The sequence below is a fragment of the Bufo gargarizans genome, chromosome 8, assembly GCF_014858855.1.
Source record: "Bufo gargarizans isolate SCDJY-AF-19 chromosome 8, ASM1485885v1, whole genome shotgun sequence".
Classification (NCBI taxonomy): Eukaryota; Metazoa; Chordata; class Amphibia; order Anura; family Bufonidae; genus Bufo; species Bufo gargarizans.
The window spans coordinates 31,738,580-31,758,984 of NC_058087.1; the positions used below are offsets into that span (position 1 = coordinate 31,738,580).

The 20,405-nt window shown below is 45.2% G+C and overlaps 1 protein-coding gene across 5 annotated transcripts in view; it reads left to right on the forward strand.

Moving 5' to 3' along the window:
• LOC122945873 (tensin-like) overlaps positions 1-20,405 on the forward strand; it is a 317,732-nt gene that overhangs the window by 68,455 nt on the left and 228,872 nt on the right. The window contains exon 1 of one of the 5 annotated variants that reach the window (XM_044305140.1): positions 11,031-11,329. The exons of the other annotated variants lie outside the window; for them this stretch is intronic. Within the exon in view, the coding sequence (XP_044161075.1) occupies positions 11,249-11,329 (81 nt within the window). The 5' untranslated portion in view covers positions 11,031-11,248. Of the gene's footprint in view, positions 1-11,030; positions 11,330-20,405 lie in introns of those variants that run through there. 5 annotated transcript variants of the gene reach the window in all.

A 20,405-nucleotide genomic window follows, 5' to 3' on the forward strand; every position in this document is an offset into this window, starting at 1 on the left:
ATAGTTAATTTATCCACCGGGAAGAGACCGATGTGACGGAAATATCTGTCCATGGGAGGCACTTGGGGATTAGTTGGACTTTTTAAATTACTATTTTGGAATAAAATGATTAAGTACAAAATGAATTATTACTGTGTTGCTAACACCCACCTACACCAGAGCGATGTACACAGGATAATGCATTCACATTGGTCCTGGAAGCGCACACGTCAGGTCCACGTTTATAGAAGGATAATTCGTGTGAATAGAGATCTATGCCACGTGGGGGGAGTCTCCAAGATGGATGTGAACCTGTGTCTTTAGAATCGCAAGGTAACATTAAGAGTACTTTAACACTTGCGTTTTTCTTTTCCGGCGCTGAGTTCGGTCCTAGGGGCTCTATACCGGAAAAGAGCTGATCAGTTTTATCCCCATGCATTCTGAATGGAGAGCAATCCGTTCAGGATGCATCAGGATGTCTTCAGTTCAGTCACTGATCGGCATTTTGGGCAGCGGAAATACCGCAGCATGCTGCGGTATTCTCTCCGTCTAAAATTCCGGATCAGTTGCCGGCATTAATTTACATTGAAATGTATTAGTGCCGGATCCGGCATTAAAAATACGGGAAAGCCAGACCTGTCCTTCCGGTCTGCGCATGCGCAGACTGGCAAAAATGTGAAAAAAAAAATAGAAATGGATCCGCATCCGGATCTGTCTACAAATGCTGTCTGTTTGCATGCAGATTGCCTGATCCGGCAAGCAGTTCCGGTGATGGAACTGCTTGCCGGATCACTCTGCAGCAAGTGTGAAAGTAGCCTTATGTGGCAGCAGCGTCCTGTGCCGGGGAACCAGATCAGCTCTGGGATCAGAGTCCCGGGCCAATGATGAGGCCCGCCGGGCTCCAGGGCGTCGGGTGGCTCAGCTGGCAGCTTCTATAGCCGGAACACTATTTAAGGCCAGACCCTGCATGTGCAGGCGCCAGTGAATTTCTTGTCCTCTGGCACCCCCTGCTGTTCCCTTGTTGTAACTGAAGACTCCTTTGGCTTGGATTTCTAGTCTGGTATTGTGACTATGTTTTCTGGCGACTTGGTATTGTATTGATCTCCTGGTCCTTGACTTTTGGGCATGTTGGTTTTCTCTTTTGTTTCTGGCATTTTTTGTACTTTGTTGTCCGGCATTTGACCCTTTACCGCACAAAAACCCTTTTGGTTGTTGTTCCCTTCGCACGTATTTCAGCATAGAGAGACTGCCGCCATGTTGTTGGGCACTGCCAAGGGTGCAATGAGGTAGACATAGTGGGTACTGGTCGTTTTAGGGCTGCACTATCCATGTTTGTGTGTGACGGTAGTTATCCTGACACCGCAGTATAAACTGCCCCATAAAACATATGAAGAGAGGAGGGACACTGTCCATGTGTGCGGCGGTGAGACAAGGACACGGACGCACACAGCCTGCTCACCTTCCAGTGTTGTACTCGTAGCACGACACCTCTCCGGCCATGTACAAGTAAACAGGTCAGGTGCCCGGCGTTGGTTCTGGTCCAGTCTCCAATCTAAGTGTCACAATTATACAAATCCAAAAAAACGTATGCGGCACTTTCCGGACAACCAACGAAAGCAGTATTTAATACGCACCTTTTTGGGATTTCTGCATCCATAAAACATAAGCTAAACTCACAAGATCTTTTTTTTGGGCCACAACATTTTGTTGACAGTCGGCATCTCATGTCAGGTAGTGGACGTGCAGAATGTCTCCTTCTCGTCTATGTTTTGTTACAAATTAACTTTAATAGAAGAGAACACGGAGATTTTTCCAGTGCCGGTCACAAACTGAAATCGTGGATCTGGTTTATCCAAATGCAAACTTCCCTTTTTCTTTGCACGTTTTCATACATGAGGTCTGTTCTGATTAGACCATGGAAATCGTGTTAAAGGGGTTCTCTTCCTTTGGAATCCCTACTGGTTAGAAAGGTCCCTTGACAACAGGCTGGTCACAAAGTGTCCACCTGGTGTGATCCCCGGCGATCAGCTGAAATCTGGGGGGGGGGGGGGCCCTGGCTGTAAGTGTTCGATTTCCCTGCAGTGCCTCCACAGGGAAAATGAAGTATTACACACTGCCCATTCACATCAGTGTCTGTGTCATACAGGACAAGTCCGGTCCGCCAGATTGTAACCAGTCTCCACTCTGGTCAAGAGATGAGAGTGCGGAACAGATGGCCCCCCAATATTATGAAGATTTCATCAATGGGTTGTACGACGATGATTTTTTTCTATACTGATCAAACCATTAAGTTAATTAAGGTGTCAACCCCCCCCCTCAAAAGTCCTACTGCGCTGGTGGAGTAGCAGATGGTATAGTGCGTGGATCCCTTAGGCTACTTTCACACTAGCGTTTTTGCTGGATCCGTCAGGGTTCAGCAAAACCGCTTCCGTTACTAATAATACAACTGTCTGCATCCGTTACGAATGGATCCAGTTGTATTATCTGTAACATTACCAAGACGGATCCGTCATGAACTCCATTGAAAGTCAATGGGGGACGGATCAGTTTTTTATTGTGTCAGATTGTGTCAGAGAAAACAGATCCGTCCCCATTGGGGGTCATGCCGGATCCGTCTTGCTCCGCATCCCCAGGACGGAAAGCAAACTACAACATGTTACGGTTTGCTCTCCAGTCTGGGAACGCAACTAAACGGAACAGAATGCATTTTGGAGCGCTCCGTTCTGTTCAGTTCAGTTTTGTCCCCATTGACAATGAAGGGGGACAAAACTGAAGCGTTTTTTTTTCCGGTATTGAGCCCCTATGATGGATCTCAATACCGTAAAACAAAACGCTAGTGTGAAAGTGGCCTTAGAGATCCATCATATTGTAAGTCTCTTTATAAAATTTTCTGTAGTCTACGTGGAACCATTGCCCCAATAATTAGATGTGTGCTATGAGCACCTGAAAGGGACCCTCCTGATACGCTTTTTTAATTTCATGCTCCGCCCCTGAGGATCTGTACAAGGCATAACAATGCAACACAATGTATCAGTTTTTTGTAGCCTTCCTTCAATGAGATACATTATGTTGCCCAGTAACCTTTGTAAGAACCAGATGATGCTTAACCAGACTGTAGATGTTACTCAGCTGTTGAATGACATTTTTACAATTGTTGCCCCCCATTGCCCCATACGATTTTTTCATTTGCACCCATGACATTGGAGTGAGCTTGAGTTTTAATTCAGAGGTGAACAAAATCTAATTAGCAGAATGAGACCAACCAGTACTGGGCCCCTCTTTCTTTCCAAGGGCCCTGTAGCAGCTGTTTGGACAGCTTTGGTATTTGTCCCCTTTTTTATGGTCAGAGAGGAGATCTGAAGCTACTAGAGCCCAAAATAAAATCTAGAACAGGACCCCCAACTAATATAATATAGTACTGGTCTTCTTGGGCTCCTGCATATGGTATCTGATTAGAACTTGCCGCCCTAATCTCCTACACCAATGTGATTTGACAGATATTCCATTCAGGAATTTGGGTTCGTTCAGTGGGAGACCTTGTGTAGCTGCAGCCATATTGTTTGGAGAGGAAACGCTCTCTAATTGCCTTTTTGACCAGTAAATACATTTCTTGAAATTGTCCTTCTGTAGAACTTGCCCTCGAAAATTGCAAATATTTCTCTTTGCACAAATTAATTACAGGTTATCCGTCCGGGGGGGGGGCCCTGGACTGCCAGCTTTCTCTTAGACAACCTTCCTGTCCTGTTAGTCGTGAACCATAAACTCATGGGAGGGACCGCAGCTGTGTAAGCATTCATGGGGCTCTTAGGGCACAAGGAATCAATCTTCGGAGAGTCATTATTTAGACGGATTTATAGGTATCTAATTTGGATAAAAACCACACTTGGCACTTTGATCAATTGTTCTTTAGCCCTTTCTTAAGGTCCTAGCCCAGTCGGTAAAATTTCTCAGCCTGACTATTGTAAATCATAGGGGGTGAGATCACAACGCGCCTAATAATGGGGAACCCTCTCACATATTTGAAAATAAATAAATAAAAGAAACAAAAAAATAAATTAAATATATTTACATAACAATTCTATTAATTTGTCTTCCACAAAAATAAATATAAATAATATATAAAAGAAATAATTATAAATAATATATAAAAGAAATATAAATAATATATTACAAATAGCTAATATACAGTGCGTTCGGAAAGTCTTCAGACCTTTTCACGTTTTCACATTTTGTTATGTTGTCGCCTTGTGATAAAATAAAAAAGAATCCATTTTCCCCCATCATTCTGCACTCAATATCCCATAATGAGAAATGAAAATCTTTACTAATTTATTGAAAAGGAAAACTAAAATCTTGCATTGACATAAATATTCAACCTCTTTACTCAGGATATAAGTCTTCGGCCCCTTTACCTAGGACAGCCATTTTCAGGTCTCTCCAGAGATTTTCCTTTGGGTTCAGGGCTCTGGCTGGGACACTCACTCACTCACAACATTCACAGAGTTGTCCCTAAGCTGCTCCTGTCTTGTCTTGCTTAGGGTCATTGTCTTGTTGGAAGGAGAACCTTCGGCCCAGTCTGAGGTCCAGAGCTCTGGATCAGGTTTTCATTAAGAACATCTCTGTACTTTTCTTCATTCAGCTTTCCCTCCACCCTGACCGGTCTCCCCGTCCCCCCCCAACATGATGCTGCCACCACCATGCTTCACTGTAGGGATGGTATTGGCAGGTGATGAGCGACGCCTGGTTTCCCCTCAGACATGACACTTAGAATTGAGGCTAAAAAGTTCAACCTTGGTTTTATCAGACCATAGACTCTTTCTCACAGTCTGAGGTCCTTTAGGTGATTTTCTGCAAACTCCAGACGGCTTTCATGTGCCTTTTACTGAGGAGATGCTTCTTTCTGGCCGCTCTGCCATAAAGCCCAGATTGGTGGAGGCTGCAGTGATGGTTGACCTTCTGGAAATTTCTCCCATCTGCACACACGATATTTGAAGATCAACTAGAGTGACCATTGGGTTCTTGGTCACCTCTCTTGCCAAGGCCTTTCTCCCCAGATTACTTGGTTTGGTGGGGTGGCCAGCTGTAGGAAGACTCCTGGTTATTCCAAACTTCTTCCCTGTAAGGCCTCTTTCACACGGGCGTCAGTTTTTTTGCCCGGATAAGAGCCGGGTGCGTTGCGGGAAAATGCGTGATTTTCCCGCGCGAGTGCAAAACATTGTCATGCGTTGCACTCGCGTGAGAAAAATCGCGCATGTTTGGTACCCAAACCCAAACTTCTTCACAGAAGTTCGGGCTTGGGATTGATGTTCTGAAGATTGTATTATTTTCCCTTCTAACATGGTTATAAGGGAAAATAATAGCATTCTGAATACAGAATGCATAGTAAAACAGCGCTAGAGGGGTTACATTTTTTTTAACTCACCTTAGTCCACTTGATCACGAAGCCCGGCATCTCCTTGTGTCTCCTTTGCGCTGAACAGGACCTGGGGTGAGCTGCTTCATTAAATACCGGTTAAAGACCTGCGATGACGTCACTCCGGTCATCACATGGTACGTCACATGATCTTTTACCATGGTGATTCACCATGTGATGACCGGAGTGACGTAATCGAAGGTCCTTAACCTCTATTTAATGCAGCAGCTCACCCCAGGTCCTGTTCAGCAGCAGAGGAGACACAAGGAGATGCCGGGCTTCGCGATCAAGTGGACTAAGGTGAGTTACATTTATTTTTATTTTTTTTTAACCCCTCTAGCGCTGTTTTACTATGCATTCTGTATTCACGAATGCTATTATTTTCCCTTATAACCATGTTATAAGGGAAAATAATAATGATCAGGTCTCCATCCCGATCGTCTCCTAGAAACCGTGCGTGCAAATTGCACCGCATCCGTACTTGCTTGCGGATGCCATCCGATTTTCACGCACCCCATTCACTTCTATGGGGCCTGCGTCACGTCAAAATCGGACAATATAGAGCATGCTGCGATTTCCACTGAACGCACAAGTGATGCGTTAAAAACAACGCTCATGTGCACAGCCCCATAGAAATGAATGGGTCAGGATTTAGTGCGGGTGCCATACGTTCGCCGCACGGATCGCACCCGCACGGAAAACTCGCCCGTGTGAAAGGGGCCTAAGAATTATGGAGGACACTGTGCTCTTGAGAACTTTCAGTTCAGCAGAAATGTTCTTGTCCTCTTCTCCAGATCTCTGCCTCCAGACAATCCTGTATCTGAGCTCTACAGACAGTTCTTTCCTCCTCATGGCTTGGTTTTTGCTCTGATATACATTATTAGCAAGTTTGCAAAAATTTCTGAAACTGTTTTCATTTTCTTATTGTGGGGTATTGACTGCACATTACTGGGGACAACCTTTTTTTATTTTAGCAAATTTACAAAATGTGAAAATACTGAAAGGGTCTGAAGACTTTCGGAATGCACTGTAAATAATATTTAACAAAAATATATAAACTAAATATATGGCAATAAATAAAATCCAATACAATGAAAAGAAAAAATAAATATAGTGAAATTCCATTAAATTTACTTCAGTATTATGCTTATCAAAGTAAGGCTACATGCACACGACTGCGTGTGTTTTGCGGTCCGCAAACTGCGGATCCACAAAAAAATAGGATGACGTTCCGTATGGCATCCTTTTTTTTGCAGATCCATTGTAATAATGCCTATCCTTGTCCGCAAACTAGAAAAAAATAGGACATGCCTTATTTTTTTTTGCGGGGCAACAGAACGGACATACTGTCCGCGTTTTTTGCAGACCCATTGAAATGAATGGGTCCGCATCCTATCCGCAAAAAAAACTGAACGGACACGGAAACAAACAACGTTCGTTCTATTTACCATGGTGTCTAAGGGGTTAAACTTCTGGGATTGGAGTTCTCCTTTAGGCTACGTCTACATGACGATATTTGTCGCGCGACAATAAGTTGCATGACAGATAGGGCACAACTACACTGCAACATTTGTAGCGCAACATTTTGTTGCACCAATGTCGCGCAACAATTTTTGCAATCCGATCATATTAATGCAGACGGAGGCTCCGTTCAGTACGGATCCGTCTGCATTAATAACTTAGAAAAAATTCTAAGTGTGAAAGTAGCCCGAGCGGATCCGTTCAGACTTTCAATGTAAAGTCAATGGGGGACGGATCCGCTTGAAGATTGAGCCATATGGTGTCATCTTCAAGCGGATCTGTTCCCATTGACTTACATTGTAAGTCTGAACGGATCCGCTCGCCTCCGCACGGCCAGGCGGACAGCTGAACGCTGCAAGCAGCGTTCAGCTGTCCGCCTGTCCGTGCGGAGGCGAGCGGAGCGGAGGCTGAACGCCGCCAGACTGATGCAGTCTGAGCGGATCCGTTCCATTCAGACTGCATCAGGGCTGGACGGAGGCGTTCGGGTCCGCTCGTGAGCTCCTATGAACGCTAGTGTGAAAGTAGCCTTAATCCACTTGCTCGCGCAGCCCGGCATCTCCTTTGTGTCTTGATCTTAGCTCTGTGTAGCAACAAGGACCTTTGGTGACGTCAGTCATCACATGATCCATCACATGATCTTTTACCATGGTGATGGATCATGTGATGACCGGAGTGACGTCACCACAGGTCCTGTTGCTACACACAGCTAAGATGAAGACAGAAGGAGATGCCGGCTACGCAAGCAAGAGGATTAACTAAGGTGAGTTAAATTCTTTTTTATTTATTTTTAACCCCTCCAGCGCTATTGTACTATGCATTCTGTATTCAGAATGCTATTCTTTTCCCTTATAACCACAATCTACAGAACACTGATCCCAGACAGTTCGGGTTTCGGTACCAAACATGCGCGATTTTGCTCACGCGAGTGCAAAACGCATTACACTGTTTTGCACTCGCGCGGAAAAATCGCGGGAGTTCCCGCAACGCACCCGCACATTTTCCCGCAACGCCCGTCTGAAAGAGGCCTAAAGAGCACATGGTGGTGGGCCTGAGGATCTACATTACGCCTCTTTCTGTTGAGTCCCTTGGGTTTGTCTTACTCATCTAGACAACTTGTGATTATTGGAATTTCTTCCATAATTTATTTGCTGCTTCCATGATTCAGGTGGTTGCTTCCCACATTAGGGTAATGAATTGGCTTTAGAATTTCTGAAAAACGGCGCAGAAGAATCGATGAACTTCCTGCAGAAGTTTTGCTGAAGAAGAAATGTGGATGTCACTAAACTAAATTCATTGGGCAGTTCACTATGTGAGGCTAATTTTATTACATAGCTCCAAAACCTCTGCATAGGCAAAGCGTCGCATGATGATGATCTGTCTGCCTGCAGCCACCACTAGGGGGAGCTCCCTGCATACTGAGGTATAATTGACTTTAATCTAGAGGTAATATACATTAGGTCTCCAACCTGCATCACATTCTCCTCTAGGAACAATGCATCCAGCAGAGAATAGCGCCAGTATCCACCGTGTGATAGAGATCCCGGATAAAGCTCCAACTAGACGCAGTCTAGAGGCTGGGGAGGAATGGAGGACCAGGGTCCCTTTTCTGGCCATCGGTGGAGGTTTCAGTGGTCAGACTCTTCCTGATCATGCAATGGGATACTTGATAAATGCTTCTGACTACAGATGAGCGAGTTTCATATTTTGAAATTCGTTCACGCTTCGTTTACTGGTAGAAGGTGAATTGCGTTATGGATTCCATTACCATGGACCATAACGCAATTCTATGACGGAATGCATAACGGGATGCCTTCAGAGGCCTCCCGTTATTCATTCCGTCATAATATAAGTCTATGGGCTGCAAAACGGATCCGTTCCGTTTCCGTTATGCAGGAGAGTCCTCTCCTGAAATTCGCTCATCTCTACTTCTGACCAGAATATCCATTTAATCATTGTATATTGAAAAGTTCTGCAGCTTTCTAATATAATTTGTGTTTGAGTTCCCCATCAATTTCAATACCTCCGCTTGCTGTGAATGGAGAAAATCATTTTTATATCCTGAGGCTGAAAACTAGTCCAGACCTCATACGTCCAGGGTTTGTTACAATGTATCAAGTGTAAACATCAACAGCAGAAATCTCCCCCCTTGTCCTGGACTTGATGCCTGAATGAATACATTTGTAACAGACCCTCAGCTGTGTGAGCAGAACTAGGTGGGTAGATTCTCTGGATTTAAAGAGACAGGTTCCATTTCACTGAAAGCAAGCAGTGATCATGAAAATGATGAGGAATCATGAACCACTCCAACAATGTATGTCAGAAACTTTTAGATTATTTCATTATTCATGTACATTGTATAAATCTTCATGTCAAAGTCTCTGCTTGCTGTCATTGAATATAAGTATTTCATGTGTTTATTCAAAGGCTGAAAACCCATACAGAACTGGTTTACTTTTGTATCCAATCTAGAAAGTCTTGGGGCTCATGCACACAAATTTTTTTTTTTGCATTCCGTATACGGGCCGTATTTTGAGTCCGTATACGGAACCATTCATTTCAATGGGTCCACAAAAGATATGAACAGCACTCTGTGTGATGTCCGCATCCGTTGCTCCGTTCCGTGGCCCCGCAAAAATTATGAATCCTGTCCTATTCTTGTCAGTTTTGCGGACAAGAACAGGCATTTCTATAATGGGCCTCCTGTTCCGTTCCACAAATTGCGGAAGGCACACGGACGGCATCCGTTTTTTGAGGATCCGCAATTTGCGGACCGCAAAAAATGGCTCAGTCGTATGCATGAGCCCTTATTGAAAGGACTTGGCCAGGACTGGTTTCCAGTTTGATTCCATTTTTTAAAAGCAAGCAGAGGTCTTGAAAGGAAACGCAAAGTACAGTCATTGACAAAAGAAAACAAAAAAATAAATCCTGCGCCAAGAAGGAGATGTAGGAATGAAGCTTTTTTTGTGCGTCTGCAACGATGATATTAGAGGAAATTTATTGGGGAAAACTGTGCAATTGCCCTGGCGGACCTGGCTTCTAGTGTCTGGGGCGTCGGGAGCCTGTTCGCCTTGTGTGCCGTCACGTAACCACTACACCCAACAGATCAGAACGGCCTAGATGGCGGTCAGTTTGGCAAAATGAGCATCCTGTTTCTCTCGGTACAGTGATGCTCCCCCTCTAAAAGTCTGTCAACTGGGCAAAATGTCTGAGTGTGTCGTAGAGGCATGCCGAGCAGTCTACAGTCTCTCACCAAGAGGTACACTCTCCAAAAGCAGCCTCTGAGAGCCTTTTTATAGGGCAGTGGCAGAAGCGCTTTTATGGCCTTTTGTGGCAAAACCAAGGAGGTCATTTACAAACAGATATTTGCCACTTTTGTGCAGATTCTGTTGCACGCCATGTTGCGGCTGAATATGCGACTTCTTTTCCGCTCAGCAAGGAAGCTGTCTTGCATTTGGGCCGGCGCCTCTTTATAACCCCGGCGGATCCACCGCCAGCACAGGGACTGGCGTCTAAAACGGCGGTCTTAATACATGTGCCCCCAAGTGTCTAATCGGACCACAACCTGCAATCGTTTACATATCTGCCAGAGACAGAACTGCATCCGGGGTTTTGCAGAAATCTGCTCTGTTTTTTGTGAATAAGTGCAGATGACAAAGTTGCAGAAGTTTATTATTGTTTGCATAAGACGATCCCTTTAATTTGACATCAGGATTCTGTTTCCATTGTGCACGGCATCCTCCTGGGGTTGCGGGGTCGTCCGATCTGCTACAAGGTATCACTCCACTGAATGTGAGCCTTGGGTTCTGCAGTCACATGAAGCCAAATAAAGACCCTTCTTTTTCCCTGGGAGGGTGAGGAGGTGTGTAAGTGGGGGTGGGGTGACAGGGGGGCTGAGGTGTAGGGTGTAGAGGAAATACCAGAGAATTACATTTTTTTTTTTTTTTTACTCTCTCCCCTAAAAAGTTGCTTGTGGCTGGCAGCCTGCAGATGAGGGGAGGGGGGGGGGGGGGGAAAGAGGGAAGGATTTTGTGTCCGCACCGCCTTCTCCTCAGGAGGTGTGAGGGCTGATGTATGTGAGGATGAGGAAAACTTGGAGAGAGGCAGGGACTTCATAGTGTGATGTGGAGGTAGAGAGAAAAGAGAGAGCGTCGGATCCAGGGAAAACTGGGAATAGTCTCCCTATGCAGAGGAGGGACCGTATGTATCTGTGAGGTGGCGGCATTGAATGAGTTAACCCCTATACGTTACCTGACCACTATGGAATTGGGCGCCTGGGTCCAATGGATTAGTATCGGTTCTACCTTGGCTTAAGGATTCTGCATCGGATTCGCCAGCATGCCCTCTGCGTCCTTGTGTGTCCCCCGTCCGCGGTCGGACCCCAGAATGACCTGGCTGTGTCTGTCCTGTATGCTCTGGGTATGTTGCTTCCATTTATTTTCTTCTCCAGCAATGAGCATGCAGAGATTTAATGCATACAGATGTAGCAAAGCCGAGTTTGTCATTGGGTTCTCACATGGTTTTACATAGGACTGCTGCATTATCTTGTAGTTGGATCCCAACGCTGCAGGGGGTTGTAGGGCATTTATCAAATCTAGCATCGCATTAAGTGCCTCATTGTCCTGCATCCCCCTGTTAGCTCTGTGACCCCAAAGGGTATTATGACACTTTTTAGGGACCCCGAGTCTTAGTTTGCTCTCTTCTTGGACCTACAAGTGTTAAGTTTGCTATTTTGCTGCAATGTTAAAGCTGCTCAGGGACCCCCAAAAGCCAGTGTGACATTGCAGTTGAGCCCCCGAGTTTGCTGTGGTACTGCTCGGCCATTGTGTAGGTTCACAAATCACAATTCGCTCTTGAGACCCTTGTGTTTCGACTATTGTTCTGCAGCTCCCAGACTATGGTCCCCAAAAAGACAATGTGGTATTCTTATGGTGACCCCAAGCCATAGGATGAAATTTCATCAGAGCCTTACATCTCTTCAGAAAATAGTAGCCCCAAAGTTGCTTTGCCACTTGGGGTCCCAACTGAGAACCTTGTGCACCCCTCGTTAGATCCCGTCGGAGAGTTGTATTAGAACGCTACAGGCACCGCTGCATCTAAGCCTGTGGCCGAGCTTTTAAAGGGGCAGCTCGATGCTGAGGGCCACTGATGAGGGTAGAGACCATTCCAACCTGTGGCTCTTTAATTGTGATGCTGCAACTCACAGCATGCCATGATGACTGCTGAGAGTTGTAGTTTCATAACAGCCGGAGAGACAGAGCTTGGGGGCTAAAAACTATAGATATGTTGCCCTCATCCTCTACCATCATTTTTCATGTGGGTCAAAGTTTGGGACTTAGTTTAAGTTTTTGTTCCAAAAAGTGTCTGTTTGTTCCCTCATTGCACATGTATTCATACACTGTTAATACTTTCAGAATTTATTGTTATAAAGTTGTTACAAGTTTCTAAATTTTCCCGCTATAGAGCATATATGGAAAATTGTGTGAAAGGTGGGAATCCAATTACTTGGACCCTTAGTTACCTTAAGAATAAGGGGTCTCCTGTCCTCTGTCCCACCTGAAGGAGTAGCCATGTGGCCTTGGCTTCCTTTATTCAAGCCTATGTGAGCTGCGGAACCCCAGAGCCTATAGATACGTCGTAATTGATTATAATGCAATATCTAGTATAGCATTGTCCTGGTGGAGGTACCGTCTTTGGATATCATGAGTGCATCTTATGCGCCCCACTGGTGTAATGGGGACCCCAAATGTAGACTAGTAGAGCGCCTTGGATTGGGTGACCATGGATGAGGTGTCCACAGCAGGGTCCAACCTATAGAGGTGAGAAGTCCATATAAGAGACCCTATATCAATAGTTGAGTAATGAATAGTAGATACATTGTATCATTTGACTGACAATTTTATTAGGCACCACGTGGCACATATATATCCGCACAGCTGCGCCCTGGACACGAGGGGAGAAGACACAGGACAAATCTAAACATTGTGGCCATGATGAGGCCATAAAGATAATGAAGGAGGGTTATAACGAGGCAGGACCATGTGCAGGGCGCAGGCGGCTGTGAATCTCCGCTGATCCAGTGTGTGGTTAGTGGTTTCAGGCTGAATGAAAACCACACACTAGATGCAATCTCTAGCATGTGCAGATCAGTAGAGCGCCCTCCAATGGCCATTTTATGGTGAAAAATAGTGCAAAACACACAAACTTTTCTGGTTGTTTTCTTTACCGTACAGTTGGAGTGTCCTGTAGTGTCACTCTCCTGCATCTACAGAATTATAGACATGGACCAATATAGATGGTGCGTTCCACAATCTTTCTCTTACCGCTGCTGACCATTAGTACAGATGGAGTATTCCATTGTGTCTGACATGCACATTCACAGTAGTGCAGCTATGGCGCACAATCACAGATGCAGGGTTCTGCAGTGTCTCCTATACGGACACCTTTACTGCTATTATATACAGTATAATGGGGTACATTTCTCTTTAAAATTATATACAGAGTTACATTGGATAAGTGTATTGCTCAATTAGCAACTCCTTAAATGCTGTGATTGGCAGTAATCTCCTCTGGGCCGTCAGAAGGATCTCCAGGTAATTACAAGACAGTCTTTGATATGATTACAGATGCACAGATTTAATGGCATCGTATATAGATCGGTCAGAGGTTGCTGCCATGGTCGGAGTGACACATCAGCCCCCTGACTTTGGCCTCTTGTCTTGTTCTAGGTGGATTTATATCATTAAACAGACTGTGGGAATGTCACAGTCTCATGCTCCATTGTAAGGCTACTTTCAGGATTTCACGATGGATGCCGTTGACAAATGTTATTTTTTAGGCATACAGCGGCATCCACTGCTCATAGGCTCCCAATGTAATAAAAAACTATTCCATTTGGTATACCTTTTACTGGAAGCCCCTATATGGGACAGAGCAGTCTGCCTCGCTATTCCTGTTTTATACTCCAGAGCTGCACTCACTATTCTGCTGGAGCAGTCACTGTGTACATACATTACTTATCCTGTACTGATCCTGAGTTACATCCTGTATTATACTCCAGAGCTGCACTCACTATTCTGCTGGTGCAGTCACTGTGTACATACATTACATTACTTATGCTGTACTGATCCTGAGTTACATTCGGTATTATACTCCAGAGCTGCACTCACTATTCTGCTGGTGCAGTCACTGTGTACATACATTACATTACATATCCTGTACTGATCCTGAGTTACATCCTGTATTATACTCCAGAGCTGCACTCACTATTCTGCTGGTGCAGTCACTGTGTACATACATTACTTATCCTGTACTGATCCTGAGTTACATCCTGTATTATACTCCAGAGCTGCACTCACTATTCTGCTGGTGCAGTCACTGTGGACATACATTACTTATCCTGTACTGATCCTGAGTTACATCCTGTATTATACTCCAGAGCTGCACTCACTATTCTGCTGGTGCAATCACTGTGTACATACATTACTTATCCTGTACTCCGTATTCTGTAGCTTCAGGGTTAATGTCCCCCAGCATTTCCCGCATGTGCAGTGTTTGGTCTGATTTGCATTTGACAGGTGTCTTTACACCTAAAACTTTACAATCATCTTATGGAGGAATTTAAATGTTTGTCTAAACTGTTGTGCTTCTGACTACCTGCCTGCTTGTATTATTATTACTAGCAGGAGGACGCAGCTTTGCTCTGGGATATTTAATCTATTTCATTTAATGTTTCTGTGTGTCGTTAAAAGATGCACAGTATCCCCCATAACTGTGACCTCTACAGCACCTCGCCCCCTTAAAAATGACCCCCCCCCCCCACAGTGCCCCGCCTCCTTACAATGGGACGTCTACAGCAGCCCGTCCCCTTAACTTTCAGCTTCACAGCAGCCTGCCCCTTTAACAGTGACCTCCACAGGGCCCTGCCCCTTTAAGGCTAGAGCTACCCGACGACGTGTTGTGCGACATTTTGTCTCAACAATTTCTATAATGATAGGCTATGGTGTCGCAGTGCGTCATGTAACATTGTGCGATTGCAACATGACAGTCGCAAAAAAATCCATCCAAGATGGATGCATGTAGCAGTGTAGTTGTTCCCTATGTGTCGTGCGACTTGGGACGGCTGGGTTGTTATGGAAACCTGGAGTAAAGCTGTGTGCAGGGGCGTTGCTAGGGTCTCAAAAGATCCGGGGCCCAAGCCCCAATGCATACGGCCCAATTTGAGCAATGCCCCCCCCCCCCCCTTCTCTGATGTAGATCTTCTCTGTCATCATCTTCTCCATCGGTCCGGACGCTTCTCTCAGCCGCGTCGTCTCTGCAGAGTGTGACACACAGACATCTTGGCTTCGCACTTTTCTATCATCATTCACCAACCTGGAGCCCCCACAGTGTTATCCTGCTGCTTGCTGTGCCCCCCAATACCCCCAAACACTATCCTGAAGAAATAGGAGTGCCCCCCATAGTAATAGTGCTCCTCATAGTCCCAATAGTAATTCCCTTCTAGAATGCTCTCATTAGTAACACTGCCCCCTACAGTGCCCCCAACTGTGATAGTGCTCCTCAAGATTGCCCCCATTAGTAGAAGAGCCCTCCAGTATTAATAATACCCTCACAGAGCCCCCAGTAAAAAATAAGGCCCCCCTATTGTTCCCCCAGTGGTAATAGAGCTCCCTACAGACCCCTCAGTAGTAATAAGGCCCCCATAGTGCTATTAGTAGAAATAATTTGGATCTATAAGTCCCTCCTTATAGAGCCCCCAGTAGTAATCAGAACTCCTAATGTCCCCTGGATTTATAATGCCCCCCTACTCTTATAATGCTCGCCCTGAAGCACCCCCAGTACTTATAATGCCCCTGCAGTGCCCCCTGTAGTTATATTCCTCCATTTAGTGTCCTCAGAAATTATAATTCCTCAGCCCCTCCACCATACAGTCCCATGTAAATAACACTATTTCCCTCCCTCCGCCATAGAGTCCCATATAAATACCATTACACCATCTCTCCACCATCTCTAACATGACTGTGACATCATTGCAGGTCCTTTTCAGCTACTTCATTTAGAACTGATCACATGACCTGTGATGTCATCACAGGTCCTTCAGCTCTTGCAGGGCATTAGATTCAATTGTATTGCCGTCCTGAGGCCATGCAGTTGTATCTAGCTGGCAGGCAGGACATTCGGGGCCTGGGACAAAACATCAGGGGCCCAGGCCCCGAATCTTTTAACCTAGCAACGCCCCCAGCTGATTGTGTGTGTGTAGAGAAAGGGCCTGTTAGCTTCTATTGGCTGATAAGGGTCATGTGACCGTGTGTATGGCAGTTGGGATATAAAGAGAAAGACCTGCAGGCTTCTATTGGCTAATGCAGGTCATTTTTTGGGAATATATCAGGAACGGTATGTCCTAGAGAGCCGAGACCCCCACAAGATTTCTTTCCAGGTAGAAAGGGGTGTGTATACCAGGTTTCGTTGAAATCGATGGTTGCGTTTTTGAGTGATCGCAGAACATACACATATACAGGTGAAACTCGAAAAATTTTAATATTGTGCAAAGTTCATTTATTTAAGTAATGCAACTTAAAAGGTGAAACTAAGATATGAGACTCATTACAGGCAGAGCGAGAGATTTCAAGCCTTTATTTGTTATAATTTGGATGATTACGGCTTACAGCTGATGAAACCCCAAAGTCACAATCTCAGGTCCCCTTTGCTCAGGGGGTATGGATTAATCAGCCGACTAGAGGGCGACACTTTGAGCCGAGAATATTGAACCTTTTCACAAAATTCTAATTTTAAGCTGCATTAATGCAACTCCTTTTCATTTGCATTAGTGAAATAAAATGGACTTTTGTACGATATTCTAATTGTTTGTTTCACCTGTTTACATACGTCCTTTTTTATTTATTATCATCGTCCTTCCAGACTGTTACTCCTACTTGCAGAATACATTGTAACAAACCCATCAAGTGTGTGAACAGGACTAGATTTGATGGGGTTTTTCAGCTTCTGCTGTTAATAGAGGACCTTTTCCAGGTCTTGATGCAACTGTGCCAAATTCTCAGCTGTGAGAAGTATTGTTTTCATTAGTTTTCAGTCTCTGGATGTGACTTCTTTTACCAAATAGGACGCCTCTTTTTCCAGTTTCTCGTTAACCCTTTCCTTCTTGTATTGTGTCTCTTACTGCAAACATTGATCTGGATACAACACCAAATTACAGAGACTCCTCTCCCAACCAGACTCCATGCGCCCCTCCACCCCCGGCAGGCATTGTGTCCTCCAGTCTGCAGGCCGCTGGTGGAAGGTTAAATATGGATGTCTGTTTGCGCTCTGTAATCAGCGGGTATATTTAACTTCGCTGCGCTTTCCTTTCCTCCTGCATCCATTCATTCTTTACATCACCCAGGTTCCTGGGATCTGACATCTGATAAAACTCTCAACACATTTTGCGTCAGATTTACTATTGAAAATGCGCCTTTTATGGAGCAATTTCCACTAAACAAACTGGAGTACATGCTTTGCACTGCATTCATCAAGTACTTTAGATGCCTTAAAGGGGTCATCTCATGAAACACTGCACTATGCAAGTATTAGTACAGTATACATGGACATGACATGTAGCGCCCCCTGCTGTTCCTCTTTCTTGTCCATCTCCACATGTGGACGCACATGCTCAGTATGCTCCCAGCTTCCTTCCCCTTTTCTGAGAGCAGGTGTAGGGATCTCATAGTGAAGCAGCCTTGACACCTTTCATTCATTCATCCCTATATCTTGCTCTATCTCTCCCTAGACAGCGGAGAAGGACATTGTGGGGGCATTACATACTATATGCATCTCTAGCGCTGCATGTGAAGGACTATTTTCTATGCAGTACAGGAAGAGGTTAATGAGAGCTAAATGCAATGTATCTTGGGAGATGCCTTAGGCCTCATGCACACGACCGTTTCATTTTTTGAGGTCTGCAAACCACAGATCCGCAAAAAAAAACGGAAGCCGCCCGCGTGCCTTCCGCATTTTGCGGAACGGAACGGGTGGCCCATTGTAGACATGCCTATTCTTGTCCGCAAAACGGAAAAGAATAGGACATGTTATATTTTTTTTGCGGGGCCACGGAAAGGAGGAACGGATGCGGACAGCACACGGAGTGCTGTATGCATCTTTTGCGGTCCCATTAAAGTGAATGGGTCCGCACCCGAGCCACAAAAACTGGGTCCGCACCCGAGCCGCAAAGGTTAGACTAGACAGCTTAAAGATGAGCCAGATCCACCATCCAGCATCCATCTAGTCTACGACTTACTGTTAGTAAATCTGCACACGATTGAAACCTACGGATCCATAAAACTTCACCAATAGACATCTCTCAGGTCTGTGCTCCAGGACTAGGAGGGCACAGGCTATCCAGCACCCCCGCTGACTGAAGGGGCTGTGGCGCTCTCCCTTATTACCAGGCACAGCCGCCATACCTTTCATAGTGTCTGTATCTGATACTACAGCTCTGTAGGGTAAACAATGAAGGGGCATCCGAGCATGCTGGGAGTTAGGGTCTCCGAGAGGGGGGTGCCACAGGTTAGAGACCACCTCTCTATAGTTACAGTCAGGAGATTGTTAATGAAAGCCGTCTTGCAAGCAGTTGCAACTTTTTAATTTGCTGGTTAATGTTAGAGCATAAACAAAGTGTAACAAAATGTTGCAAAAAAACAAACAAAAAAACCCTTTTCTTTCTTGGCGAGTGTGTGTTTGGGAGGGAGGAATTTAAAAATGTTTTTGATCTAGACTTGAAAAGTAGAACCTTGCCCCGAGTGGTTGTAATCATTTGCATGTCTTGATGGTCCTCCAGGCCAGAGAAGATGACTTGGCAATTGATTTTTTAAGTTGACTCAGTGGTCACACTCAGGGTCCTGTAAGATGTAATGACTCTGGAGGACACCACTAATGGACTTTCTCCCCTGGATGCCTCCAGCCTCTTGTATTGTCCTCTTAGGTGTCAAGTTGCTGGGGTCTTGACCTTCTCTTTATATCCTCCTTGTAAAGTCCTCAGGGTTTCCTTGTGGTCAGACTGGAAGGTGAAAGGTCACCACAGAGGGGGCATAAGTGAGTGACGGATCTGTCCTTGGGCACTTTGTAGACTGAAGTCACATGATTGCTGTCCATGAGGACACTGAGCGCCCACCACATCATCTCCAGCTGTGGCATCTCCTGGTGACTATTGTTTCTGAAGGGCTTGGTTTTCTTCCAGCCTCGTCTGGCTCCAAAAAGCAAAAAAAAGTTCCCAAAGTACAAACAGATGTAAGAAGGAGGAACCGTTCTGTGGCTGCTCCAGCCTCGCTCACATGGGTCACTTTCCTGTTCCTTCTTCTCCCCCATTGCCCATTTTCTTGGCCCATCTCTCTGCTGGGTCATTGATGGGCTCTGACCAGCGGTGGGCATGATTCTTTGTTGGGGCCCTGGCCCCAGGGGTGCTAGATAGATTTAAAGGGCCAGTGCTAAGGAAATTTGGGTGTAGCTGCTCAATGAAGTTATGGGTCTGTCCATCAAAATCAGTGGGTTTGGCCCACAGTAATGTTTGGAGGCACCTTTAGGACCGGGGCAGATCTTGTACATCTGTATCTTCTCTCTCTCCAATTTATTACAATGTATCAGTGCAGGTAAAATGCATCAATCTGTTTTTGCTCATAGAGCTACAATTCTAACAAACCCTCAGCTATAAGAAATATTAGGTCTGTACAGGGTTTCAGAATGTTGGATAAACAAGAATATTTCCATTCACTGCCAGCAAGCAGAGGTCATGAAAAGGTGGTGGAATTGGAAGGCAAAGTCTATTAGCAAGTTGCAGAACTTTCCATCTCATTCACCTTCCTGGATAGCCGTCCATCCTGTGTGCATGTACCAGCATCGCTCATGTTGTGCCCATCCTTCGGAGCTTTCACGCTGGCACCTCTGCTCGCCTGCTATCTCCTGTATGTCAGCTGCTTGTGATAGTTGCTTAGTGCTGTAAGTGCAGCATGAAAATATATTTATCCCTGTGCCGTGTCCGGATCCTTTATTGGTCAGGGTAGTAGTCCGGATTCTTCTGTGTTTATCTGCAATGCTACTATTCCTCTACCTGAAAGCTGAAGCCGTCGCCTGGAACGCGTCCAGAAGTTACAGCCTGGCGGCGGGAGGGACTCTGCTTTACATACGTGTTTAAAACTTCTGGGATTTTATAAAAAAAAAAAACAATAATTATTGTATAAATTGTATTTATATGTGTCTGATACCCGATCTTGCAACATGTTAAAGGAATACTCCGGGCAAAACTAATACTGTGTTATACCTATTGCAGGGCCTTGGCAAGGAGCATGACACCAGGTTCATGCTCCGCCACCTCAGGTCCTGCACTGGGTATAACACTATGCATCAGTTCTGCACAGAGTGTTCCTTTAAACCAGAGATGCTCAATATGCGGCCCTCCAGCTGTTGTAAAACTACAACTCCCACCATGCCCTGCTGTAGGCTGATGGCT